The sequence below is a fragment of the Dryas octopetala genome, chromosome 9 (assembly GCF_963921425.1).
Source record: "Dryas octopetala chromosome 9, drDryOcto1.1, whole genome shotgun sequence".
Lineage (NCBI taxonomy): Eukaryota > Viridiplantae > Streptophyta > Magnoliopsida > Rosales > Rosaceae > Dryas > Dryas octopetala.
The window spans coordinates 6,038,092-6,060,955 of NC_141374.1; the positions used below are offsets into that span (position 1 = coordinate 6,038,092).

General features: G+C 34.6%; 2 protein-coding genes across 2 annotated transcripts; one reads left to right on the forward strand and one right to left on the reverse strand.

The window, feature by feature from the left end:
- Positions 1 to 1,633: 1,633 nt before the first annotated feature.
- LOC147273427 (binding partner of ACD11 1-like) lies at positions 1,634 to 5,697 on the reverse strand. Its single transcript, XM_086257437.1, has 5 exons — positions 5,524 to 5,697; positions 4,008 to 4,111; positions 3,845 to 3,920; positions 2,604 to 2,684; positions 1,634 to 2,522 (listed from the first exon to the last, which is right to left on the reverse strand). The coding sequence occupies exons 1-5, from the start codon at positions 5,527 to 5,529 to the stop codon at positions 1,959 to 1,961; spliced, it is 831 nt and encodes a 276-aa protein (XP_086113563.1). The 5' UTR covers positions 5,530 to 5,697; the 3' UTR covers positions 1,634 to 1,958.
- A 12,240-nt stretch (positions 5,698 to 17,937) lies between these two features.
- On the forward strand, positions 17,938 to 22,825 carry LOC147273428 (syntaxin-22-like). The gene is made up of 7 exons (XM_086227392.1): positions 17,938 to 18,365; positions 19,051 to 19,144; positions 19,782 to 19,921; positions 20,132 to 20,206; positions 21,518 to 21,675; positions 21,761 to 21,861; positions 22,437 to 22,825. The coding sequence occupies exons 1-7, from the start codon at positions 18,175 to 18,177 to the stop codon at positions 22,500 to 22,502; spliced, it is 825 nt and encodes a 274-aa protein (XP_086083518.1). The 5' UTR covers positions 17,938 to 18,174; the 3' UTR covers positions 22,503 to 22,825.
- The last annotated feature ends 39 nt before the right edge of the window (positions 22,826 to 22,864 follow it).

The following is a 22,864-nucleotide window of genomic DNA, read 5'->3' on the forward strand; positions in this document are numbered from 1 at the left end:
GTTTTTGTACCCCTTGGTGTTTTTTCTGTATTGGATCTTTGTGTATCTTTTGTTTTATGTAACCTTCATTTCCATAAACTTCACCTTCACCTTCACCTTCTCCCGGTAGGGTTTGCCTTCATTTTACAGAGTGGGGCTTTATCTTTAACTGGGTCTTTGTGTATCCTTTATTTTATGTACCATTTTTTTTGGACCCTTTGTATTTTTGGTGTTTTTCTGTATTGGTCCTGCTATACTCCTATTATATGTCATGTTTTTTTTAGAAAAATATAAATGCATTTCAAAACTATCAGCTTGCACTCCTTGTTGCTCTCACACGGGTGCAAGTAGTCATTTTTAGAGTGAAAATAACAGCTCCTATTTTTTATTAGTTCAAGACTTGTTTTCTTGTTTTGTCATCAGACCCATCACCACCAAGGAAAACATCCCGTCTCCAAAATGTACAGTGCACCAGTTATTCGCTGTTATTTCTAAATGTATTGATTGGTGAATTGATTCATATTTCACATAGATCATGTGTCCTTAGTTCTAAGTACACCCTGGTTTTATTAAGGCCTGAATGCGAACTATGCATTGCTTTTGATAAAAAATCAATTCCTATCCACTTTTGAGAGTGGGAATGGAATAGAGATTCTTGGAATAGCTGAGAAAATAACAAGCATTTTTATTTCATTTCCCATGTTTGGTTTGTATAGGAATATAAAATAAGAATAATGCTATATTTACCACATTCTTATACCATATTTTTATACCATCTTATGTGTTATTATTTTACTGGACAAAGTTTTTTTTTTCTTTTTAGATTTTTGTTTTTATTTTTTAGTGTCCAATGCATGAATGCCATGTAAATTGCCACATAAAGTGGTATGAAATTATGATATAAAAATGTAAAATGTCTAGCACTATATAAAAATTGTTCACGTTTCTAATTTTACCTAATCTAAAAAATGTGTTAATGCTTTTCTATGGGAAATAATTGGACATAATTGGTATTTTTAAATGTTGATGGAGGCAATTTAGTCTTAAAATTGTGTAATCAATGCTTTCTTACAAGAAAGGAAATGTGATCACCCTTTTGAAGTTTCAATGCTTTGTTACGAGTGGGAATGGAGGTATTTTTAAAGTTGCTTGGAGGGTTTCGTTTTGCCCCTTTTGGGTGATCACCATGGAGTAGGAAATGATTTCCCATGGTTGCACTTAGCAACATGGAAAAAGAATGACTCCCCCTTTTCCAAGCACCAATTCCCCCTTCTGTATGTTTGCACTCCTTCCTTTATTTTTATGCCTTGATAATTGAACAAATAAAGGGAGGAGTGCAGCTGTACAAAGACTGAAAATCGATACCCTATAAAAACACCATAAATGTTCTTTAAATTGCCAAGAACATCTAAAACAATCCTTCAACATTGAGAAGACAATAATGCCACCTAAGGGGATTAAAATGAGGAACAAGTGAGAGATAACACCTTTAAGGGTTGGATTTAAGTGAAATCACAAGTTCATTAAACTAAATCCAACCCTTGAATGTGTTCCCTCATTTTAAGCCCCTTCGGTGATCATTACTATTGAGAAGAAAGCACATAAAAGCACTTGGGATTAAAGCTCAGAAACATACATTGGGTGTAGGAACAAATACAAGAATAATAATTTTGCACATTGGGTGAAGGAACAAATACAACAATAATTTTGTGCCCATTAAAGTTTATATCGGTTCACCAGATGACCTGGGAACCACACTGATAAATAACCCAACAGAAACAGAAAAAGCAAATCAATAAACCTCACAAAAGTTTGGTTTACTGACATTCTCATGCAAGAAGGGTAAAGACATTAATTGCATATGTTAAACAAATTGGAGGAATCTGTCCTACATTCACCACTTTCATGCTAGAAGAATACGGCAAGAAACAAAAGAGAACAGCATCCAAAAGTTGCAAGGTATTTACAAAAGATAAAAATCAAAGGATCAAACCTTTAACAGGTTCCGGCTTGGAGGTCTCCTGTGCAGATGCTGTTGGAGAGTCGGAGAGAACTTGAGCATAGTCATCCTCTATTTTTCGGTGGTGCTCCTCTTCAGCCATTCCCACTTTCTCTTTTGTTTTCTGACCAACCTCCCCAGCTGCCTTTGCAACCTTATTAAAAGCACCTGTAACCCATGAAGCGCTAGTAAACACATACCGGTTCTTCATTATGGCAGATCCAGCATTACTGACTGTCTGCTCAGCAGCTGCAAAAGCTAATTTGGTTTTTTCTGAGACCTGAAATTTCTGATCCACTTCACGAACTTTGTCACTCACCACAGAAGTACCAGCACTTATTTTCTCACTGAGCCCAATCTTCTTGTCAAAGGAAGCAACTTTTTCTGTAGCTGTTGAGGTCAACTGGTGTTTCTCATCCAAGCTCTTTGCCTTGTTCACTGCATCTTTGCCTAAGATAAATCCCTTAGCAAGCATGCCAGTAACCACATCCTCAGCCTTCCGCAATGCAGATTCAGCACCACCAGGAGTTTTATTGTCTGTTACCTGCACAGAATGAAGCAATAGACAGGTCATTGAAATTGTAGAGGTGAAATATGATGCAGAAGCTCTGAGCAAGACTCTTACAGAAGGTGCTGTAGCAGCAGGTGGCAACTGGTAATCCGGAGCCAGAGTGATAATGACAGACATATCCACTATTGTAGCTCCCTGACATGACAAAAAGTTTCAAGTTAAACTTGCTCATTTGCATAAAGAAGTTAGATCACCAATTAATGTCATACAAATTCTATTGCTAAGTGAAACCAAAGCTTCAGTAGAAACTCAATTATGAACTCAAACGGAAGCAGAGAGATATTAAACATGCATAAGACAGACTTCCAACTAATATTCTGTACACCTTCCTCTTTAAAGCTTCCTTACACATATATTACCCATGGAATTGCAACAGACATAGTAATGCACCTCCTATTTTGACAAACACCAGCAGTTACAGAATTTCAACCTCCAACATAGAGGAAGGGAAAGAGAAACATCCAACCCTAAGACATGCTATGGCCCAGTGTGTCCTCAACTCCAACATGAAAAATTACTATACTAATTGTACATGAAAACTTAAATTTTGACCTCATAAACTACGAGTACCTACAGTGCAGCAAAACCTAAAGCACCAAAAACTTAAAGGTAAACACCTTTCTTGACCTGTTAGCTCAACAATGCCATATCCCCCTGCAGACCCTTTTCCATCTTGTTGGTTCTCACGACCTCAGCTCACAATATCCTTCTTATAGAACCTCTAAGTTGAATATGGGGCAGTACAAGAAGAACCATAGAGACAAGCACGAGCATGAAATCAAGTCAACCAGTGCAGTACTAGCTCAACATGGGTCTATTGTTCATAGAAGTTAGAGAAGAAGGTTGCTAAGACAGCTAAATGTGTTGTTCTTTTCAAGTAGATCCATTGATTTTTCTTATACGTAATGACATCATCCACAAATCCTACCTCGTCTAAAAAGCAAGCCATATCCAGCTTTTCCAATACGAATAATCCATCTTGTACAATTTTTCTATTCATTAGTCTCACATACCTCATACTGGCTGCATCAATCTCAAATGCATTTTGTTTCTTACATGCATATATTATTTGCAAGAAATGATAACTAAAACACCTAGGGCATAAAGTGAAATCACAAACAGTATTAAACCATTGAAACAGGTTTTAAGGCCTATATTGATCTTCTATTGATTTGACCTCCCAGGAAAAATTATTAGTATAACTGCCAAGGAATGCAGAGCAAAGATCATGGGGATAAGAAAACAGAAGGATGAAGTGATAAAGTAATATACTATGATCCAAGAAGTTGCATTACCGAAAGGAGAACTGCAGTCTCTGCTCCTTGTGCATCCTTGAAGGTAACATATGCAATTTGAGACCGCTCAGTATCACTACATGAACATATGACAAGCTTTATTTACAATTATATACAAACATTGAAAAATGAGAAATCCATCAAACTAAATAAAACATCAAACCTCTTCATTTCGACATATGCAATATCACCAGAAAAAGAAAAGAACTCCTTTATGTCTCTCTCACTTGCACCCAAGGAAAGATTGCTGACTTTAATGGTTTTTATCTGCAAGAGAATGACATGAGTTTGACCATAGAAAACATGATTAAATAGTATATGCATTGATTTTGGAGAGATATCAAAACATGTGATTAAATATCCTTTGGAAAATCTACAGTAGCTTAAACAATGAATAAATAAATAACAAAGACAAATAAATTGGATAACCATGCTCCAAAAACACAAAGGAAAAGAATCTTACTAGAGACACCTATTTCATATTTCATACCTACTTAACTAGGATTCAACCAACACTTGCTAGGCATGTTCACAGAAAATTTATAGATTAAGTTGTTCCCCCGTGAAAATAACAATAAACATAATTAACCAAGAAAATTTTATTGATAGTGTTTAGAAAACAATTTGGGTTTTGGGCTAACCACAACCAGGCATTATTTTTTGGAAGTAATACAGTCAGCTACCAATATTTGTCTGCTCACCAAATTATATTTATGAGTTGATCACAACCATTTTCAAGAAAAGAACCCATATACAACTTATAAATGGATGGTGTCTTTTCAAGGAAAACCTTAACCTGCATAGTTCCATTTCCAAGCTTCCTAGATTGCAAGTCACTGCTTCACCAAAGTAACTTGAGCTTCATCCCCTAGTACATCCTCTATACAAATTATCAAAACGCTTGATATTTTGTAATCTGGGACATCACATTCTATGATCTCCTAATGATTCCCTCATTTACTTCATTATTTAACACAAATCAACTCGAAACAAATGATAACTCAAAAGGTTGTTAAAGGTTGTTCAAAGTAAATACAGAGAAATCAAAAATTGAACTCTTAAAGCACTTAATACTTCCTTTTATTTAGTAAGTACATCAGCATCAAGAACCTTTAAGAGAAAAATAAAGTGATTTAGTTTTGGGTTTGTTCTGATTTCATTATAAGCATCAGATCTATGACATATTTCTCAAACTGTAGGCAGGAACTAAATTTACAAGACTGCAACTGAAAATAAACAAATTATATAATAAACATATTAAGAATCCTGAGCCGCTTTTCCAAAAGAGAAGCAGGGATAATGTAGAAAACAAGAGTATGAATCCAAACAGAAAGTTTTGGTCAATAATTGATTTGTGTCATTCAGTCAATTTTTGTTTCCCCCTTGAAAACAAGTCAAACCCAGTAGATCATTTGCATTGAGGAACAAAAATGTAAGAGACAACTACGAAACAGTCAAACAAGTAGCATTTCCACACAAATCCAGTAATATACATGCAATTCTTTACTATAGATATCAATCCAATACAACCAATCATACAAAATCTTCTTCTTACACAAAGTTCAAAACAGATCTAATATGGCTGTCCCTAGCACAGAGAGTCAATGAGCAAACTTATTGATTAAGCAATCACCCCCAAACACTACCCAAAAAGCACTCTTACGAGAGAGAGAACTGACCGACATGGCGAGGCGTTACTGAAGAAGATCGAGGTGCGAAATGAAGGATCGACGGTGACGGAGACTGACCGGAAAAGTCGCCGGAAAACTGAGACCTGTTCAAACTGCTACAAAGAAAGTCTTGGTGGTCTGGTGTAAAACAAAGTGCAAGCAATTTTTTGGGTCAAGACTCGAGTTTTAGAGATGGAGATATTTTTATAGATATCGAGGCACGCAAGCGGCAAGGATGGGTTTGAGGACGGCACGTGCGTGGACAGTGGCACGTGCGATGCCGTCAGGTTTTCCGTTTTCGTTGTTGTTGAAAGACTCTGAGAACGTGAGCGCGTGATTGGTATTAATTGGACTGGTGGGCCCCCCCGTTAAGACAGGTTCCCGAGACGGCCAGACGCGGTTAGATGGAGAGTGGACTCACAGTTGCCTTCATACAAAGATGCTATTTTTCAGATGCTCCTCATCTCTCGACATCTAATTTCCTCCCGTAGCTTTTTTTTTTTTTTTTTTTGTCTATTAAAAATTTAAAAGCAAAACAAAGGAGGGAAAGATGTTTTAAAAGTCGAGGCGTAGAGGTCAAGCATTTTATGATATATAAATTATATAATAAACCTTGAGGGCTCGTTTGATATAGGAAAATCAATTTCTTTACATTTTCGGAAGAAAAGGGATGTTAAATTTCATTTTAAAAAAGTGTTTGGTAATCCTGAAAAATTAAACTATAAATTACATTTTTATTTTTATTTTCATATTTGGATTGTGCATGAATTGGAAATAAAAAATGTCAGTTTTTCAATATACTTTTATTTATTATTTATTTAATAAATGACAATAGAGATGACATTTTAAAATACAGTAATGCTACACTTACCACATTTTTATACCACAATTTCATACCATCTTACATGACATTCATACATTGGACACTACAAATTAAAAAATAAAACCTAAAAAAGAAGAAGGAAATACCATTCTAGTAAAGTAATGACATATTAGGTGTGATACAAATGTGGGACAACTAGCATTATTGTTTAAAATAATAACATACTTAGTTTTGTCCAAAAAGAAACAATAAATGTTTTCCTAAAAGAGGGGAAAACAAAATCCAAGCTGGAGCAAGGGTTTCATTTTCCCCCCAATAAGGGCATCAGATTCTCTTGTGTCAGGAATTGATTTCTCTTCTCTCTACTTATCAAACGTAGAAATGTAATTGTTAAACGTAGAAATGTAATTGATTTCTTATTCTCAGATCTCCAAAACTTGAACCAAACGGGCTCTAAAAGTATAGAATTATTATATATAAAATAATCATAATACAGTATTGATTTTCATTAAAACATAATAATCAACCCTCAAACTATTTGATATTTTCTTCATCTTCTACAACTTCTTGTGAATTGTGATATATTATCATTTTACTTCTGGTCCTTGTATACCTAGTTCAAATTGATTAAAAAACATGAATTTGGGAGCGAGTCAAAGAAAAGAAAAGATGACAGAGAACTAGAGAGGGATGAAGGTGGGAGACTGGAAGTCCAAATTTGTTGGGAGGAGAAATAAGGTTTAAGAACCTAATTTGGGCTTGGGTTTCTATAATTCTATTAGGTGGGTTGGCCTGAGTTTGAAAGGAAGTAGAAATGTTTAATTTCGAGTGAAAGTCAATGTTTCACTTAATTAGATAGGAAGACATGATTGTTTTGTATGATTGTTTCATTAAAGGGGTCGTGTAGCACTCTGAATTTTTTGCTTTTGTTAATTTTGTTACTTAAGCTATTTAACTTCGTTCTTAAGGTTTGTTTAAAGAAATTGAAGTTTCCCTTAACGTTGTTTTAACTAACTTAGATTTTTGGTTGTGGTTTTGGAGTTTAGTTGCTTAATAGTGAATTTTGTAGAAAAGAAATTCAAGAGTTTGGTGATTATTTTATTTGTTTTCATTTTTCAAAATTAAATTATGAGCTGAGAATTTTTCATAATGTTTCTATAAGTGATTTGACTATTAATTTTGAGGTTATTGGAAATTAGTATTCATCATTACGAGTTCGTAAGATTTTTCGGAAAATTATTTGGAGTCCCGAGCTATTTTTGGTGAATTTATGAAGTTTGGAGAAATAGAAAAAAAAAAGAAAAGGAAATTCAGAAATTAAAAGAAATGGCTGATTGGACTGACAACCGCCACGTGGCGCGCTCCAATTGGAGGAGACACGCTGACGGGGCGACTAGCAGCTGATGCAGGACACACTCACATGGAAGGTTTTGTATGCCGCATTACATTGAAGCCATCCACTTTAAATCTGAGCCATTAGAGCTCATTAATCACCTTTTAATCTTGGCCGTCCATTTGATTAAAACTGGTCACTGTAGAAACCGATTATGTGTGACCCGCGTGTTTTGTATTTGGACGACCCGGATTCGTTTTGTCTCACAAAATGGATAATTCGGCCAGGTTATGTTGACCCATTTCTAGTTTTTATGTATTTTTCCCTTGGTTTTGACACTTTTGTGCATCATATTCCATATTGGAGAATTAGAAAAACTTCTCACCCCCTTTTGCCTATAAATAGAGACTCTTGTATCTCATTTTCACTTGCACCACCAAGTGAAGTTTGAGATACTCACTCATTGGTTCTTTGGGAGTCTCCCTAAGAAGAGACATATCAAAAGAGAAGAAAATTTTCATAGTTTAAAAGTTTTCTTTTGGAGAGCTTGCCAAGGAGGAGCCCTTAGGAGTGAAGTTTATCTTTGGAGGTGTACAACTGAGTAAGTCTTTTATTTATTTTTCTTAAGCTTTAATATTAGGTTGCATGCTTAGATTAATTAAGTATGATTTATTAATTAATTAAGCATGCCTAGGTTTATCTTGGAGATTTAAATGCTTAATTTATTTGGTTAATTAAGCATGATTAGTTATAACTTTAATTTGGAGATTTAATTAAAGGTTATTAACTTGTAGAGTTTAAATTGGATTTAAGCTATTATTCAAACTTGATTCATTAGTGTAATATTTTGGAGAAATACTAATTAATTAAATACTTAGATAATACTTAGGTTTGATTTATTCTAACATAAATTAATTTGTGAAATTGTTTTAAACCAAATCAATTAGTCAAGTGATTTGACTTTAAAATTAACTTGAAACTTAGAAACCCTAAAGAGTAGAATTTAGTTCACTTAGGACTAGAGTCTTTAGGGACGTGTGACCTAAAATGATGGGTTATAACAAGTTTGTGTTGAACTTAACTTTTGACTAAATTGTCGTATTGTCGGACACTAGGAACACCAATTACCGAATGATGTTTTTGTGACGTGACAAGAAGGCGATAAATTCGAAATGGATGGGGATGCATAGGCTATACAAGAGAATACGTGAAGAGCATTGGATTCTAGGTAGCAGGATTTATCCTACATTCCTGACTATGAACTTTGTGTGTGTTTGTATTTTTAAATTATTATAATATGCTATATTTGTATAATTGGTCTGAGAGTTCGTGATCTTGAATTCAAATTCCTAAACCTTCTAGAAAAATTAATTAGTACATTATGGGAAGTTTAGCCAAGCTAATACGTGGCTACGTGGGCTTGTGTGAAACGAGGACCCATGATTGATCAAGTGGCAGTAAATATGGCTTCTCAATTGTGAGTTCCTATTTCGATCTGTTTACCGTAACACTCTCACAATGAATGTCATTTCTTTTAATAGCTGGCCATAGTTGTACCTAACGTGTATCGACCATCAGGTATGATTGATTTATTGTGAAATTGCATATTTATAATCATAATTGTTGTGCAGCTGAGTCATAAATGTTTTGTAAAGGATTTCAAAGGAAATGTTTGAAGAACTTCTTTTGGATGATTTAAGAATCCGATGGAAAAAAAATTTTCACTATGTGTTTCACTAGGAATGGTTTTGTTTTCAAACCTAACAAGGTCCCTTGAGAGAAGTTATGTTCGTATGAGATGCTTACCCTCTACATTATTTTTGTATTCCTTGTTTATTAAATGTTTTTATAGGTACGAGCATGATAAAAAGACGAACTTGGAAGAGGATCGAGCAGAGCAGCATCTTGAGACTTGTCAACTATCTAGATTTAATTGATGATGTCATTTGATTGTTTTCTTGTTTCGAGTAGGTCTTGAATGATTTTACCTCCATTGTTTGGAGATGATTTTGAGTTATTTTCTTCGATTATACGTTTGCGTAGTTTTAAAACTTTTATTCTATATTTGCTATGTATTTCAAATTTATTTAATTCTTCAAGATTGAAATGAACTATTGTGACCTTGAGGGTTGGTTTTATAAAGAAGTTTTATTTTTACTTCATATGTTTTCCGCTATTTATTATCTCTGATCCAACCCAGTCCATTTAATTCAAAATGCTTAACTAGCCTTGGGTGTCTTGAGGGATTAATGCTTAATTAGCGGTGTTTAATCTCTTGGGATATTCAAGGTGGGTGCATCTGTTGCATTCCCGGGGTTCGGGGTGTGACAGGCAGATCCGTGACATTCTATTTTTTACACAAGTTTTCAATAGAGCCCACTCCATATAGGATTTCAACAATCTCAACCATTTATTTTTTAGGTCTCTATTAAAGGATCATCCTTGCAAAAAATTAAGTGAATCGGAAATTATTTACCTACAAAGATTAAATGGTCAACAAAATAAAAACTTGAAATGTTAACCATTTAATCTTATATGGTAAATGGTTTCTGATTTACTTAATTTTTTGAAAAGATAATCTCTTAATGGAGACCTAAAAAATAGACGTTTCGGATCATTGAAAGCCTATATGTATATATATATATACACTACACCCATAACGAAAGCAGTAATGATACTACAAAAAAAAAATTAAATAAATAAAAGAATAAAAAACAATAGTATGTAGAGTGAAGTTAGTCTCAAGTATTATCAAATTGCTCCTAAAGTAGAATATTATCATTTTTGTATAGACCCTAGTGTTTAGAGGATCTACCTAGAGTGATTTTTGTGTTCACGACATTGAGGTAAGTTGTACCCTATGATTGGCATACATATATATTTGATAATCAGTAATTTTTATTGGTATTACATAAATATTATTAATATTTTCCTTTATATATTTAGTCAGTAATGCTATTGGTACTTAGCACTTCTATGTATTTATATTACTTGTGAAGTGAAATTATCTTATAATTATTAGTTGCCTATATTTAATTATCACTACAACATTATTTAGCAAAGCTCACCAATTTTTTTTTGTAAGAATATATGCAACAACCACTATTATTAGTTTGTATTGCCCATTACCACCCTGCAGTCACCATAGAGCATGTTGGAGGTTGGTGTTGGGGTGGCAAGGGAGCTAAGACCACCTAAATGTAGAAATGGTGGAAGCTTCTGCCAAAACCTGCCATGACAGTCTGACAAGGCAGCTGCTCACTAATGCTGCAGTTAGTTGATTTTTTCCCTTCACCATTAAATTTAAGGTTGCTGTATTGATGTTAGAACATAAGCAATAAACAATGTCTCCATGAATTTTAGTGACTAACTAATTAGAATTCAAAATTTTAGAAGTTGGAACCAATTTTCTTCAATATTCATTAATTCTAACAAATACAACCAAACATCCTTTTATAGGAAGAATACAAGACAACAATTCAAATAAACAAAACAATACTAAACATGTGGGGTTTGTGGGATAAAGAACAAAAATAGGAATGGCAATAGGGTGGGTTTGGGACGGGTTTGCCAATACCATACCCGTCTCGCCGGGTAATCAGGTCCCCATCGGGGGTATTCGGGGCCTCTATTATTTTTTAAAAATAAATTTTTTTATTAATAATATACCAAATTAATATAAATATATAATATAATAGATTAAATACATTAAAATTCATCATATTATATTACAATAACACTAAATCATAAAGTGAATACTATTAAATTTTAAAGACATGCAACAAAAATTAAGAAAATAAATTAAAATATAATTATATAATATAATATTTTTATTAAACGGGTATACGGGGCTGGGCGAGGACGGGGATGGTATTACCATATCCGCTTAATCGGGGCGGGTCCCCATGAAGATTTTCGAGGGCAGGGAATTTAGCCATCCCTAAACAAAAAAGAAATGAAAAGGATAAGGTTGTTGATTAAAAAAGTGAAGGATGAAAAGGAAGAGAGAAGAAAAGTGCAAATGAAGATAGAGGTTTCGCACTTTCAAGCTACTGGAAGTCCGGTCCTCAATCTTCTTCTCAGCTACTGGAGGTCCGGTCCTCTCCCATGCGGTCCGGTCCTTAATCTTCTTCTCAGCTTCTGGAGGTCCGGTCCTCTCCCATGAGGTTCGGTCCTCAAGTCTTCTTTTTGGTCTTCTTGTCCTACATCACAACCAAGCAAAACCACAAATTATAAACTCATAAGGGAAAAGAACATAAGTTAAAAAGGAATTTTGTTTGGTCAAAGTTGAACATAAGCAAAACCATATTTTGGAGTTATAAACATGCCATAATCGAAGTTATAATTAATAGAAGTGAAAACATACATTTTGATCATTCCCATAAATCTGCAGCAATAAAGGAGAAAATGAAAAATATGAAAGAAGTTCCAAATATCACCAAAAAACCAAGTAGCATATCATAACATTCAACTTGTGGTATAGACTCAAACAACAAGATAATATTTAACACTAAATAAAATCTAAAGTTGGATATATTAATGATACCAAAGGAATACAACTAACAAGATAATATTTAACACTAACAATATAATAATAAATAAGGTGAACAATCGGAATACAAAGAACTTGAAAAATAAATGGAATTATACCAAAGGAATGACTAAAAGTGGATGTAGATACTCTAGGGTTTGATTTGAGGGTTTTTGATTCATCCACAATCGGAGTCATACATGTGCACCAATGGAAGGGCCATGATGAGAGAAGGAAAACCTGATGAAGATCGCTGGAATCCGCCGTCCATATCGCCGGAAACGACGGAGGAAGGTCGCTGCTGTTAGGGTTTCGAACCACCACGTGCGGCGGCTGTATAGACTAGGTATTTACACCATTGAACTCAACTCACCCATGAGAAGATTTCGGGACCAACTCAACGGCAAGAGGTCGTTGGAATTAGTGACCCATCGGAGAAGAAAGCTGGATCAGGTTCGGTTTGAATCCATGTTTTCATTGAGTTGTTAAGCAAACAAAAGGCAGGGATAGAGAGAGGAGGAAAAGACTAGTTGATTAGGGTCTATGTCCCCAACGTTGGCTGCCGGACAACGAAGAGATGGCCGGAGAGGGCTCATGGCAGAGGATAGAGAAGATAGAGAAACATCAGGTGGTGTGCGGCTGCTTCTGAAGGCAAATGAGAAAAAAAGATGCTGAAGTTAGGTTTTTATAGTAAAACCCTATATGACAAATTTACAAAATTGCCCTTTAACTTAAAATACCCGAAACTTAATTGTTGTAGCTCCGTTTCACATCTTCGTGTCTACGCTCTCGTAGTCCCGAGCCCTATCCAACTAGACCAAAAACTCATTTAAAATCTAAACATTTAATTTTGTCAAATTAAAACCTTAAACCAATTTAATTATAAAAACATTTCTTTTTAAAACAAAAAATTTTATAAATTCATAGAAAAATAATTTTAATGAAATATTTTATAAATTCATCCCTAAACCCAAAATGTCAATTGTCACTTTTTCAACTTTAGTTTTAAAGAAAAAAGGTCTTGTGCACAACCACCATTAGAAATTTAGTTTGGGTTAAGGGTGGGAAAAGAATTATTATCCCACTAATTTTCCAATTTGGTTACTATGTTTATGAAGCTACCAAAAAATCAACTATCTTACAAATTAGTGGGTTCTAAGGCAACTATTATCTCCATCATAAACATAGTAATCACTAACAATAAGTATTAGTGACCACCTCATTTGTCAATAGGCACCCTCTCATCTATAGGTGCAAAAAATAAAGGCCTTTGGCCATATTTGTTGTAGTGTATGTAAAGACCCCATCATCCACTGTTGCAACAATTGTGTGGAATATTTTATTAATATGATCATTTTATCATTATGGATTATTATCATTCATCAAGTATGTATTACTTGATTTGAACATTACTTAAAGATGTAATCATTATTCATCAAAGCATGTACATATCCATTTAAGAACCTGGTGTGTGGTCGTTTAATAAATGAAACTAATTAATTGAGGTACTAAGGGAAATGGATGTCTTATGATCTTGTGGGACTCTAGTACCAATAAATGAGGATGTCTTGGGGATCGAGAGGAAAGGGGTAAAATGGGTGTTAGCTCATATGGTAAGTAATCTGAGGCCATAGTGGTAAAATGCATGGTATGAGACATGCAGCCCTGTTTGTCTTACGTATGAGGTAACAAGGTAGAAATGGAGTGAGTTCATGCATGCATAATCATTCATTAACTCGTTTATAAACTCTAATGCTTGTTATAATAGTTGTCCACGAGGAACTAATACAAATTCCTACTGAGTCCCAAAGCTCACGATGTTAACAGATTGTGCAGGTGATAACCATATAGCTCAAGTGATGGAACCACCAAGTGATGCCTAGGATATCCTTAGAACTCATGCTTGTGATTTTATTTTCATGAATAAACTTATGTAAAATAAAGAATATTTATTTTGTACGTAGTCTTGACTGCACCTACTTTAATTTAAGTATTAATAACAATTTGAGGAGGAATATATATTTAATTCTTACAGAAATAGGGGGTTTTCTTATTTAAATAAGTAAAATTGTTTTCTTCACATCTATTTTGTAAGAAATTTGAATTTATACAATTTTAAGATGTGACTCACAGCTCAATATGAGATATTAGAATATTCTCTGGGATTTGGGTGTGACAATATCATAGTGGATTTTTTACTCTGGATTAGATCCTGCTGTTTTTCCAAATTGACGGTTTTTCACATCAACGAATCTTGTGTGCATTGTGTGATTGATTGTTAGTTTGATTGCTTAATTAATCAATTTGATTTGTTTTTTTTTAATCCATTGCATAATTAATCAACTTGGTAATTTTTAAAATTGGATAATTTTGTAATTGAGCCTATTCACCCCTCTAGGCTTATTAGTGATTGACTTGAAAATTTTCATTTTTGAGTCTTATAATTTTTAAAATTGGATAATTTTGTAATTGAGCCTATTCACCCCTCTAGGCTTATTAGTGATTGACTTGAAAATTTTCATTTTTGAGTCTTATAATGCATCTTATGTTGCTGCCCAATCAGTTAGTACTAGTGTTACTAGTGTTATGACTCAAGTTTCAAGTGATTTCAATGTAAGTGAAAATGATGAAGTGCGCCAAGATGGGGGGATGATTTGATGCTTGGATTATGTGCCATGCGAGTAAAGGCATCCTTATGTCTAATTAAGTCTTGCTTTAGCATTAGAGGGCGTGTTATTGATCCATTTAGGATTTTAGTAACTCCCAAGATGGTGAGGGCTCTAATATGCTCCCAAAATTAGTTGATGTTGACCCATATATGTTCAACCATTGAACCAACCATTTCGGAGTTGGAGTTTTGTGAAGTTGTAGAGTGATGTAATAAAAGAAACTTAAATCAATTGTACATATTCTTTGTAAAAGCATGAACTATGATGTATTCTAACCTTTTTTTTTAATGTTCTGTAGAATTCTTAGTCTCCGGAGCATCCATGTCCTCAACGTCGGGGTCTATTATTATTTAGCATTGACTGATGCTAACATTTTTTCAAATGTTATTTCTATTTTCTTCAATATTTTTGCGTTTCCTCGAACTATTTGCATAATGCATATTTTGCCTCTTCTGCTAGTTTGCTGGTTGTTGCTATTTATGTTGGAATTCCTCTGCTAGTCTACTCTGCCGTTTATGTTGGGAATTCCTCTGCTAGTCTTTTGGTTGCTGCCCTTTATGTTGGGATTGTGCTTTTATTTATGTGGACTTTGTTTTTATTTATATAGACTTTGTTCTCATTAATTCTGTTGGATTGTTGGGGCTTTGTTCTTATTATATATGTTAGGACATTGTTGGGACATTGTTCTTATTATTTATGTTGGATTTTTAGGTTTCTTTGTTTCTCAAGCTTCTTCTTTTAACACCATTTTTGACACGTCTTATGTGTAATACAGTACTAGTTAGTACACCATCAACCTGATATGCATCTTTTTATCTCTAAATACTTCCTCATCATATGATAAAACTGGGTGTAGAGATGTCAACTGTTGCCAATTCTAATCAGAAGTTGAAGCAAGTCAAGGTCAATTTTTTAAGCTTTTGCTTGTATTTGTAGAAAATATGAAGGGACAATTCCCATGTGGCTTGTATAAATGGGATGTTTTGATTTGTGTATTACTCAAACTCTGTAAAATATAATTATTGTTTACTATTTTGATGCTCCACCAAATTATATTTGCTTTATTTATAAGGTTTATTGTGCGATTTAAAATTTTAGATTAACTAAAGCTGGATATTTAACACAAGTTCATCTAAAATCATATAAAGATTTTGATTGACATTGAAATGTTGGTGCATTTTATCTTAGAAAAAAAAACAAAAAAAAAAAACAATTCGAGCTGGGCTCAAACTGAGCCACCAAACTCGCCAACTCGATTGGGCCCAAACCGACCAGCTCGTTTAAATTCCGAGTAGTTTGGGTTGGTAGTTTCTCAACCCGATCACTCGGCTCGGCTGGTGGGTTGAGCCGAAAACTGATTGACGCCAATGCTTAGTCTAGAGTATTGCCACTGTTGAGCAATCAAAAGAGTGACAATTATAGTTACAATTGAACAATGGCTATACTCACTGTGTAACAACATCGATAGAAATGCTACTTATATTTATATCTTATGTATTTTTCTTACATAAACATGTCAAAAGTTCATAAAATCAACATAAAATACAAAAAATCACTTTTATAGAGTCACATCAACCATTGTCATGTTCGTCATACAAAGTCACTGTCAAATAGTGGCAATCGGACTGGAGTTCCTATCGGATACAGGCAACTGGCACTAAACATCACAAGATGTGCCCTTAGCGTGTTTTTATTTTTGGTTTTGAGTGCCCTTTTTTCAAAGGGTGCTTTAATTAGAAACCCAAAATAAGAAATATTTTTAACCCAAACCCCAACCAGCCCAAAAAATTAAGTTGCAACTCAAATTGTCCACCAAGCGCTCGACAATTCCACTGAGTGCTCGGTAAAAGTATCTACCGAGTGCTCGGCGCTTGTAAGTGCATTTGCAAGCAAAAACCCTACATCTGCAAACAACATCATGCATCTGCAAGCAAAAAAGATGCATCTATAAGCAAAAAGACACATCTGCAAGCAAAAAGATGCATCTGCAAGAAAAAAAAATTGATGCATTTGCAAGCTATTAAGTGCTCGGCAATGTATTTTTTTGTTCTCCACATCTGCTTTCTCGGACAAATTGAGTTTCTATTTAATTTTTTATTTGGCTGGGTTTCTACTTAATTTTTTATTTAGCTGAGTTTCTAGTTAAAAATCTTTCAAAAACTGGGTTTCTACTTAATTTATGATTTTTTAGAAAGTGAATTTATTTATTATTAGGTGAACCTTTTTAATATTTAAGAAAATTAAGTGAGTTTATTTATCACTAGAGGTTATAAAGTGGACTTTAAAATCATTTACTTAATTTTCTATTAATTTTTCCAATTGTAAAAAATTGAAAGTTCCAATAAACTAAACATTATTTATAATGGTTAGGAGAAATTATTTTGTGTAATCGATACACCGTCACGTGGTGTAAAAAATTCAACGTGTCATAATATATGTGGATGTTATTAATATTATACTTTACTAATATAAATATACCATCTAATAATATCTTTATACGTTAGATTATATACACCATATGACGATGTATCAGATACACTCAATAATTTTTCGATGGTTCGATGACGCAACAAAATTACCCCTTTTTTAATACTTCCAAATCCATATGAGCATCAAATTCAAACAAAAAATCTATACGAGCATGTATCAGTTTTTTTTTCCTTTTTCTTTTCTTTTTTGGGTGGAAATTACTACTCTAATTCAGATAAATAAAAAACTACTCTATTTTTACTTTTTGGAATTTGGGCCATGCAACACTACTCCAATTTTTATCTTGAAGTTATTTGAGTCATTGTATGTGCATGTGTAAGACTTTCTTTTTTGGTAAATATGTGTATGCTTGTGATGGCATCACAATGCACACAAAATACTCAGCATTCCCTTCAAATTAAGCTAAACCAATCAGCACCACCCACGTGTACCTTTCTGGGCCCACATCAACGTGCCGGCAGGGGCTTCCGTCCCATAACTCCACCAGAAAAAACAACCTCACATACATACATACATACGCACATTATACCCTCTCTCCCTCTCATCAAAAAAAAAAAAAAAACTTCGCCCTCGTTGTCTTCATTTCCTCTCTCTCTCTCTCTCTCTCTCTCTCTCTCTCTCTCTCTCATCTCTCTCTGACCCGAATCATCGCATCGTGCTTAGCACCCGTTTCTTTGCCCTAATTCTTTTTTCGCATCGAGGTTTCTCTCGATCCCTGCACCCAAACACCAGCTTTCCTCTTCTTTTTCTCTCGAAATTCTCGTCGGGATTTTCCCGGGAAAGTTAGGGTTAGGGTTTGGGAGGGAAAAGCGAGATGAGCTTTCGGGATCTTGAAGCAGGAAGGGGGTCGGGTTATTCGAGGCGAGACCTCATCAATGGCAAGCAGGACCCGACTCAAGCCGTGGCCTCTGGCATTTTCCAGATCAATACCGCCGTATCCACCTTCCAGAGGCTCGTCAACACCATCGGTACCCCCAAGGACACGCCTGAGCTCCGCGAAAAGCTGTGAGTTTTTTTTTTTTTTTTTTTCAGTTGAATTTTGTTTAAATTGCTCGGTTTGCATGTGCATGAATTTTGTATTTTATGGTTGAATTATTGAGAATTTTGGCTTGATGAAGATTGAATTGGGTTTCTGTTATTGCTAGTATCATAATAAGCTGAGTTTGATTGTTTGGATGGACTGCTTCATGAGAATTGTGGGGTTGAGCGGTTGATAGTGGATAATTTGATGGATTAGGAGCTGTTTGGCTAGCATTTTGTAGGTACTTATACCATCAGTTTGCAATCTCAAAATTTTCTAAATGTCTAGGGGAATAGAACCTAATTGTGACTTGCTCATAAGGAATAACGACATCTTTTGGATAGCAATGCGATTTAGTTCTTTCCAGTCACCAACTCTTTTATGGTTATTCAGCATGGTTTTTTCTCCATTCCGGACAGTTAGTATGTATGACATTTGATTATATTCACCCATCATGTGATTGCATAAGAAGTTAGGGTCATGTTACCTTACGGTGATGCCAATTTCTAATCTTTCTTCACTTGTCCGGTTCATCTTCCTGTTGTTTGTATGGAATGTTGGCACTCTCTCTCTCCCCTCTTCCCTCTCTTGTGAATGATTTCAGCAAGATAATGTTGCATGATAATTCCATCATTTCCGCTCCCATATTGGCCTTTTCCTGATTTTCAGGCACAAGACAAGGCTACATATTGGGCAGTTGGTGAAGGATACTTCAGAAAAACTTAAACAAGCCAGTGAAAGAGATCATCATGGTGAAGTTAATGTAAGCCTCTCTCTCTCTCTCTTCCACCTCACACACACACACACACAAAGTAAACAAACATGTCTTTCGCTTTGCACCTGCTGTCAGATATATTTACGTGTATCTTGATTGAGTACTTCCGATACTCAATGTCACAACTGGTGAATAACTGTCTATGACCTCATGTATGCGGCAGGAGCATATGTTATTCAAAGGTTAACTTTAATCTTCACAAGCCTCCTTTTTGCACTTCGTGTTGTGAGATTGCTCTCTATAAAAAACATGTTTGAATTAATAGAACTCTAAAACCTAGGAGTCATGGTGGTTATCACCCAATAAATTTTTTGGTTTATAAACATGTTGAAAGGAAAATTTATTGTCCTTAAGCGCCATGAATTTAAAACCAACTTAAGATTGATCTCATATTTAATGATATCATGTGGAGCTAAAACCTGCTTTTGTCCACTTTAGGCAATTTCTAGAATGACCCCTTGAAATTGATAAATTCGATTGGTTGATATGGTGCTTTGTTTTTCTCTATTGTGGGCTGTTCTTTTAAGATCTAAAACTTTTCTTTTTTCTATTTAGTTTTTTTGGTTTCTTTTTTCTTATGCTTTTTGGGGTTTGATGATCTTGAATGTATTCAACTTAATTGCAGGCCAGCAAGAAGATTGCAGATGCTAAGCTTGCTAAAGATTTTCAAGCAGTGCTGAGAGAATTTCAGAAGGCTCAGCGGCTTGCAGCTGAGAGGGAAACAGCATACGCTCCTTTTGTTCCCCAAGCAGTTCTTCCATCCAGGTAATTTTTATCAGAGGTTTTCTACAATTTAATTCCATTCTCTATTATTTGTGTGCACTATGTAGCGACTCTAGAAGGTCAACCTCATCATACTGATTAATTGACAGAACTTTAAGGATGTCTTTTTGTAACAATTAGTTGTTTGCATCACATCTAGTGTTGTCAATCCCGTAATTTTAAGTTGTATCATTATTTTAATGCTTCATGCAGCTACACTGCTAGCGAGATAGATGTAACTTCAGATAAGAGTCCAGAACAGCGTGCTCTCCTTGTGGAATCCAGACGGTGAGTTTTACTTGATGATTTTTACGAGGACTTTAAATGATACCATAATGTGAAATGCACTAGTGGCCATTTTCATGTGTTTGCTACAGCTATCATTATTCAGAAGCTGTAATTACTGTGACATGGTTTTGCAACTGCAATAGAATATTTCTTCGTGTGAATTCATTGTTTGGCCAAATCAAGGTTCATAATAATTCATTTATAAGAGCTAAGTATTGGGGTCTTACAAAAAGTCAAAGTCTTTTAATTTTTTTAAGATTTGCCTATAATTTAATGAGTCTTTTAGCATTTTTTCTATTATTTAATTAGTTACTGTATTTGGGTCTTAGAAAAGACTCGATGTCTTAAGTTTCTTGAGAGCCTTATATTATTGATTGAGTCTATTTGGACTGCTTGGTTTGCTATTCAAACCATTTTATAGAAATTAGGATACAATATGAAAATTTGGATTTTTTAATCTGAAAACTTGTTTGGTATTGAATTTGAAAATTGTGTTCAAATTTTAAAGGTTCTTTTTGTTTGGTAACAAAATCTTATTGAAGAGAGCTTCTCTAATTTTGAAAATAATATTTTTGCATCTTTCAAAAAGGGGTCGTTTTCGAGAAATTTTTAGATTCTTATTTTTTTTGAAACTATCCCACCGAACGCCATTTTTGTCTTTAAAATGTATTTGCTTTGAACATGAAAAACTGTTTTTAAATCTTATACGAAACAGGCCCTTAGCATGTTTCTATTATTTAATGAGTCTTTAATATTTCTAGGACCCCCTGGGAGTATTATTAGAAGCATATAAATAACTTTATATCTTGTAAAACAAATCAGATTGGACTAAACTAAAATTAAGTACTTGTGGCCTTGATATCTCATTCCATTCTTTCTCCTCTTATTTCCTCCCTATTATTCTCCATCTATCTAAATTCTTCGTAGTTACAGCAATTGGAATCTTTATTTATTTCTTCCTTTTTTTTTTCTTTCTTTCTATTCCTCTAAATCTCTTCTATTTACTAAAATTTCTGCCATCCAAAGCCCACCATAATCATAAGCAGTGCTCACCTTGTATTGTCCTGCATCAAAATACTAGTTATCTTCTCTCCTTAAATGATTCTTTTTGCATAAGAATGCTTGGCATGTGAAACCTTAGCATCGACCGTCCTTGGTTCCATTTCCAATTGAGAGACTTGAAGTTCTGACTAACTTCTGCTAGCTGTTTCCAAAATTTTGACTACTCTTTGATTTATCTACTTAAGCTTAAAACTCTTACGAAGGTTTGATTTGTCATATATTCTTAGTTAGAAATTATTTGTGCTGCAGACAGGAGGTCTTGCTATTTGACAATGAAATTGCCTTCAATGAGGCTATCATCGAGGAAAGAGAACAAGGAATACAAGAAATCCAGCAACAAATTGGTGAAGTGAATGAGATTTTTAAAGATCTTGCTATACTGGTTCATGAGCAAGGAACCATGATTGGTAACTTATCTTGTTCTTACTCTCTTAAAGGCACTATTATTTATCTGGCTCATGTTTCCTTATGTGGATCATATCTGATTTCTAGATGATATTGGCTCCCATATTGAGGGTGCCCAGGCTGCAACTGCCCAGGCAAAGACCCAACTTGCGAAGGCTTCGAAGACCCAAAGATCAAATTCGTCTCTGGTAATTTATGACACTTGTTAATGACATTTTACACACACATACACACACCCGCGCATACACACACTCGCGCACACACACCCGCGCACATACACACATACACACATATGTAAAACAATATTTGTTTAAAGTAAAGGTATAGCTTAGTGTTCAGTGGTCTTACATTTAATTAGTAGGGTTGGGTTTAATCCTCTGCTACCTTAAAACAATATTTTTTTAAAAATAGTAAAGGCAAGCCACTGAAAATAGGTTGATTTGGCCAATTTTATGGGGAATGGGCTGGTTTACATTTTTTAGGATTTTTGGGTTAACCGAATTGGTTGGCCGTCCAGTTTTATAGTTGAACTGGGTTAGACCAGTCAGTCCATTCCAGTTTTCAGAACCATGGTATACATCTTTAGGGTTAGACATGTATATTGGGATCTTGTAAACACAAATTCATGTATTTAATCCCACTTGAGAGGAATATAGCGTATCTCTATTATCTCCATCTCTCAATTTGTATATGATTTCTTTATCTAAAGAATTTTCTAAAATTTGTGAATCTCATTCATCTTTTTGTTTTTGGTTTCCTGCAGACTTGCTTGCTCTTGGTAATATTTGGAATCGTGCTTCTCATTGTGATAATAGTACTTGCAGCTTAATCAGAAGATTGTCTGCATTCAATCAGAGAGAGCAAACTCAAGATCCTCCTCAACATCCTTTTGCTAATTTCTCTGATGTGTTGTTTTTTGGGTTACCATGGCTTGAGTTTGCCATTCCTGGTCCAAGTTAGTATATAGCGGGGGTGTCCTTACAATATCTGGTTGTTTTCGTTGGGTGTGGGGTGTCTCTTCTTTTTCTGTAAGTTGGTGTTTGGGGCTTCTGAGATGGTGTTCTATGTGTTTGTTATGTAATGGTCTTTTTGTTTCTATCCATATTATTATATATATCAATAAATTCATAATTCTTATTGATTTTCATGTCATCTATATGCTTCTGATTGGCAATGCCTCCCCTTCAGCAC

Coding starts and splice junctions, on each gene's coding strand:
- LOC147273427 (XM_086257437.1), bottom strand. Junction 3,921..4,007: donor GCATATGTCGAAATGAAGAG/GTTTGATGTTTT, acceptor ATGTTCATGTAG/TGATACTGAGCGGTCTCAAA. Junction 2,523..2,603: donor CTGCTGCTACAGCACCTTCT/GTAAGAGTCTTG, acceptor CATTCTGTGCAG/GTAACAGACAATAAAACTCC.
- LOC147273428 (XM_086227392.1), top strand. CDS start 18,175: ATGAGCTTTCGGGATCTTGAAGCAGGAAGGGGGTCGGGTTATTCGAGG. Junction 19,145..19,781: donor ATCATCATGGTGAAGTTAAT/GTAAGCCTCTCT, acceptor ACTTAATTGCAG/GCCAGCAAGAAGATTGCAGA. Junction 19,922..20,131: donor CAAGCAGTTCTTCCATCCAG/GTAATTTTTATC, acceptor TGCTTCATGCAG/CTACACTGCTAGCGAGATAG.